This window comes from Limulus polyphemus, unplaced genomic scaffold (genome assembly GCF_000517525.1).
Source record: "Limulus polyphemus unplaced genomic scaffold, Limulus_polyphemus-2.1.2 Scaffold4934, whole genome shotgun sequence".
Classification (NCBI taxonomy): domain Eukaryota; kingdom Metazoa; phylum Arthropoda; class Merostomata; order Xiphosura; family Limulidae; genus Limulus; species Limulus polyphemus.
Window position 1 is genome coordinate 35762 of NW_013670544.1, and position 4123 is coordinate 39884.

General features: G+C 32.8%; 1 protein-coding gene across 1 annotated transcript in view; it reads left to right on the top strand.

The window, feature by feature from the left end:
* LOC106471880 (formin-binding protein 4-like) overlaps nt 1–4123 on the top strand; it is a 41746-nt gene that overhangs the window by 9461 nt on the left and 28162 nt on the right. Inside the window, exon 4 of the mRNA XM_013932505.2 lies at nt 1095–1186. Coding sequence (XP_013787959.1) covers nt 1095–1186 — 92 coding nt within the window. The remainder of the gene's footprint in view (nt 1–1094; nt 1187–4123) is intronic.

Sequence of the window (4123 nt, forward strand, 5' to 3'; positions counted from 1 at the left end):
GTTACTCTACTGTTCATTATTAAACTGCCCTCCCCCGTGGCACAGCAGTATGTGCTGCAGACTTACAACACTAGAATCCGGGTTTCGATACCCTTGGTGAGCAGAGCACAGATAGCCCATTGTGTAGCTTTGTGCTTAATTACAAACAAACTCGATAACTTTCTAGTAGTAGTGTGCTAGATACCAAATTATTAACCATCTCATGAAATTATGGATTGGGTGAGTATTGGAATCGAAATTAGGATTGTTTGTGTTTGATATGCAAGAAGTGTAGAAAATCATAGAAGAAAAAGAGTTGTTGCTGAGAATAAATCAGTTTTTCGTGGCTCTTAGTAAATAATGAAAGAATGAGAGTATTATGATAGCAATATTATGATCATTGATTCTAGAAAAACAATAGAGATGTGAAAACTGGACTTTAAACTTTAGAATGTGAAATATAAGCTTTGTAAACAGTAAGTAGATTTCTTATATAGTGAATTAACCTTTGACTTAAAAATGTTGAGGTTTGTTTACAGAGTTTTATAATCTGTTTTGCATCGGGATTTTGGTGATGTATGTCAAACTTAGTTTGCTCACCAGAAAGCATATGCATGGACTTATAAGACTAATTCAGTTAGCCCATTAACCATTTTTATTACACTTAGTTTACTGCCATAATGACATTTATAAACAGTTGGTTAAATTACTACTCATCTTGCCAATGGCAAGTATAATTTTTGAAGCTGTTGAAAATTAATTTTATAAAGTGATAAGATAATGGGAATATATGAAGAATTCCATGCTGATTAGTGTGTTTCTGTTGATGTATTCCTTTTTGTTATTTCTATTGCATTGTAGCTTGTGTTGTTTTTGATAATATTAAAAAAAATCTAAAATATCTTTTCTCTACGTACTGTCTGAAATTAATCTGTTGTTATATTGACGATACTCTGGAACGTCTTGTGTTCCCTTTGCAAGGTTCTGACAGTGAGTCTCCCATATGTATGTGTGTGTGTGTGTGTGTGAGAGAGAGAGAGAGAGAGAGAATGTGTTTATACATATATATAAGTTTATTACTTAGGAAAAATTTTCTATTTTTCTTCTTTCAATAGATGAGGGAAGTGGGTCGGTAACACCAGCTGAAAATGATGTTTCAAGTGAACCAACAAAAAAGATCGATCTTGAAGTGGCTGATTTTTTAAAGGTGCATTTTACTTTGATATTTACAGTTTCATATACGTTACTTTTCACTGCTTCACTGATACTTTGTTAACTTCAGCAGTTGTACATTTTTGGATAATAAATGTCATTAAAATGAAGTAGATTTACTGTCTTGTAATGACGTAAGCATTTAATTAGTTTTTCCAAAATGTAACATTAACATTTTCACTGCTTCACTGATATTTTGTTAACTTCAGCAGTTGTACATTTTTGGATAATAAATGTCATTAAAATGAAGTAGATTTACTGTTTTGTAATGACATAAGCATTTAATTAGTTTTTCCAGAGTGTAACATGAAACGTGCAAATACTGTATTCAGAGTTTGTTTTCAGATGTAAGTTGATCTTTCATACACACTTTAATCTGTTTTGTTTTCAGAATTTTAAGTGATGTGTGTTAAAATCTAACTGTGCATAAAAACGTCAAAATTATCTTAAAGGTAATGCCACATAGTCATTTTTGTTGTTGTTGTCAGACTTTGTTTATTTATAGGCTGCTTGTGTTGTAGTGTACTAAATTATCAGGATTTCAAACAGTAAAAGTCACACAGAATCCAATCATTTTATTTTTGTGAAGTCTGAGTATGTTATAGAATACAGGTTCTTACTGTACATGATGTTTAAGATGGTTGTGCTAAAGGTTACTCAGAGGTCATATTACCTCTGAAATGTTCGGACCCCATTCGATCGTTATCTGTACTTCATCTGGCTGTAATTGTAAACAGTCCACCCTGTGAAAATTTGTGCATTGTGATTGGATGAACATGTGCAAAGAACAGCCTTTTGTCCAATAGGAAACGTCGTTAGTTGTTACCAGGGGCAGTAAAAGACATGCGCTGAACCAGGACAAGTTAAGAGACTATGAGCTGTATTAAAAAAAAAGAATCCATTCATTGTCAACTGTTTTAATATTGAAAGTTGATCTTATAGAACATTTTACCACCGTACACCACATTATTTTATCTCATGCATCAGCCATTTAACCACAAGATCAAGTTTAAACATGGCCCTTCATTTTTTATTTTGCTCACTTGGTCCAACTGTGATAAATGTTCCCATTTCTTTCAAATTGTCATGTAAACATCGATCTAGACAACTTTAATTACAACATCTCCTCAATTTGTCAGTTATTTGTTTAAATAAAAATGATTTCAGTCCTGATTTAGCTTCGTGATTTCACCAGATTAGTGGAACATGATAGGATGATTTCCGTATTCTCCAATGGTATTTGGCAGGCCATGGGTACGAGAAGGTGGGGGCCAATTTTGGCAGGCCACGGGTACGAGAAGGTGGGGACCATACCTCACAAAATAGACTCTAATTTCAATTTATACTGATACCACCTGTTACTTTCACAAATGCTGTATTAAATACAGTATGGCAATGGAGCATCAATTTGTTCAGAGGAGATGCCCATTTTCCAAAAATTTTTTCTGGAGGTTCATGTTATGCTGCCTGTGTGTTTCTGCTGCACCATTTTACTTTTTGTTTTCTGTAACCCACTCTCATCCCCAGAAGAAAAAGGATCTACTACTGAAAAGAAAAAAACGAAAATGTTTCAGCATCATTTATCATAATGCCGACTTCACAGTTTTGGGTGTCTTAAGTACTTTATAATTTTATCCAGACAGCAGAGCAGCTTTCAGGTGTTTAGTGTATACCTGCTTATCACATTTCAAAAGTTAAGTAAAAATAGTAATTCTTACTCCATTTCAACAATTGTGTATTCAGAAATATTTTAGAATATGTAACAATTACTACTGAAGCTCAGCTTTGAAAACAATTTGACTCAATAACTTAATATCATTGGATAAAAAAGATTATATACTGTGTGCATCAATGTAGATTCAAGCAGTTTGATTTGGTAATTTGTGTTTTTTTTAATTGGAGCTCAGATACAAAATACAGGTATTTAGGTACAAAATAAAGAGCTGGAAAATTTGTTATAGATTCTCTAGATGTTATTTTCATTCTTGAAAAACGTTTTTATGCTAAATTACATTATTTGAAAGCTACAGAAAGTTTGTTCTATGAAAAGACATTAAGTAACCTCAGCTAGGTTTAGTGAGTACAGTAGACGAAGGTAAAATGTTCCAATGTCATATATATTTATTTTTCATTTTATGTCATGTTTGTACATGTCTTAAATTAAAATGACATGTAAACATGACCATGTAAACTACAAGAATAAAGTTCTCATTAATTTCTTTCTTTTTTTTGAGGGGGGTGGGTGAAAGTGTAAAAAGTAAAAAATATCCAATAGAACTGTAATCTATGTAAAATTCTTATAGAGTGGTCAAGCATGTTAGAATGACATTTATATTCATCTTAATGTGAAAAATCGTGTAGACACAACAGTACACACTCCAGACAAAATGTAAATTTCAGCCATTTTGTTTCTCTGAACACCATTGACCTGAATATAGTAATCTATGTAAAATTCTTATAGAGTGGTCAAGCATGTTAGAATGACATTTATATTCATCTTAATGTGAAAAATCGTGTAGACACAACAGTACACACTCCAGACAAAATGTAAATTTCAGCCATTTTGTTTCTCTGAACACCATTGACCTGAATATATACACCTGGAAAAAAGTTAAGCACCCCCAAATATTTTTCAGGATTGCTTATTGAAAATAAGGTTTAATTTTCATGATGTTGAGCAATGTTCATAATTTCAAACATAATTAAAAGGATGTGAGCGTTCAGGTGTGACATTTAAATCAGGCGCGTCTTTTTCCCCACGTGCAACTTGCTCCCTTCTTCACGTCCAATATGCACTATTTTCTCATGCATCAAATCCGTATTTAAGTCCTGAATTTCTGAATGCAAAATCATTTTAAGTAAGAATGGCAAGAAGACAGGATATCAGAGGCGCAGAGATGGCAAATTATTGGCATGAATTCCGCTGGTATGT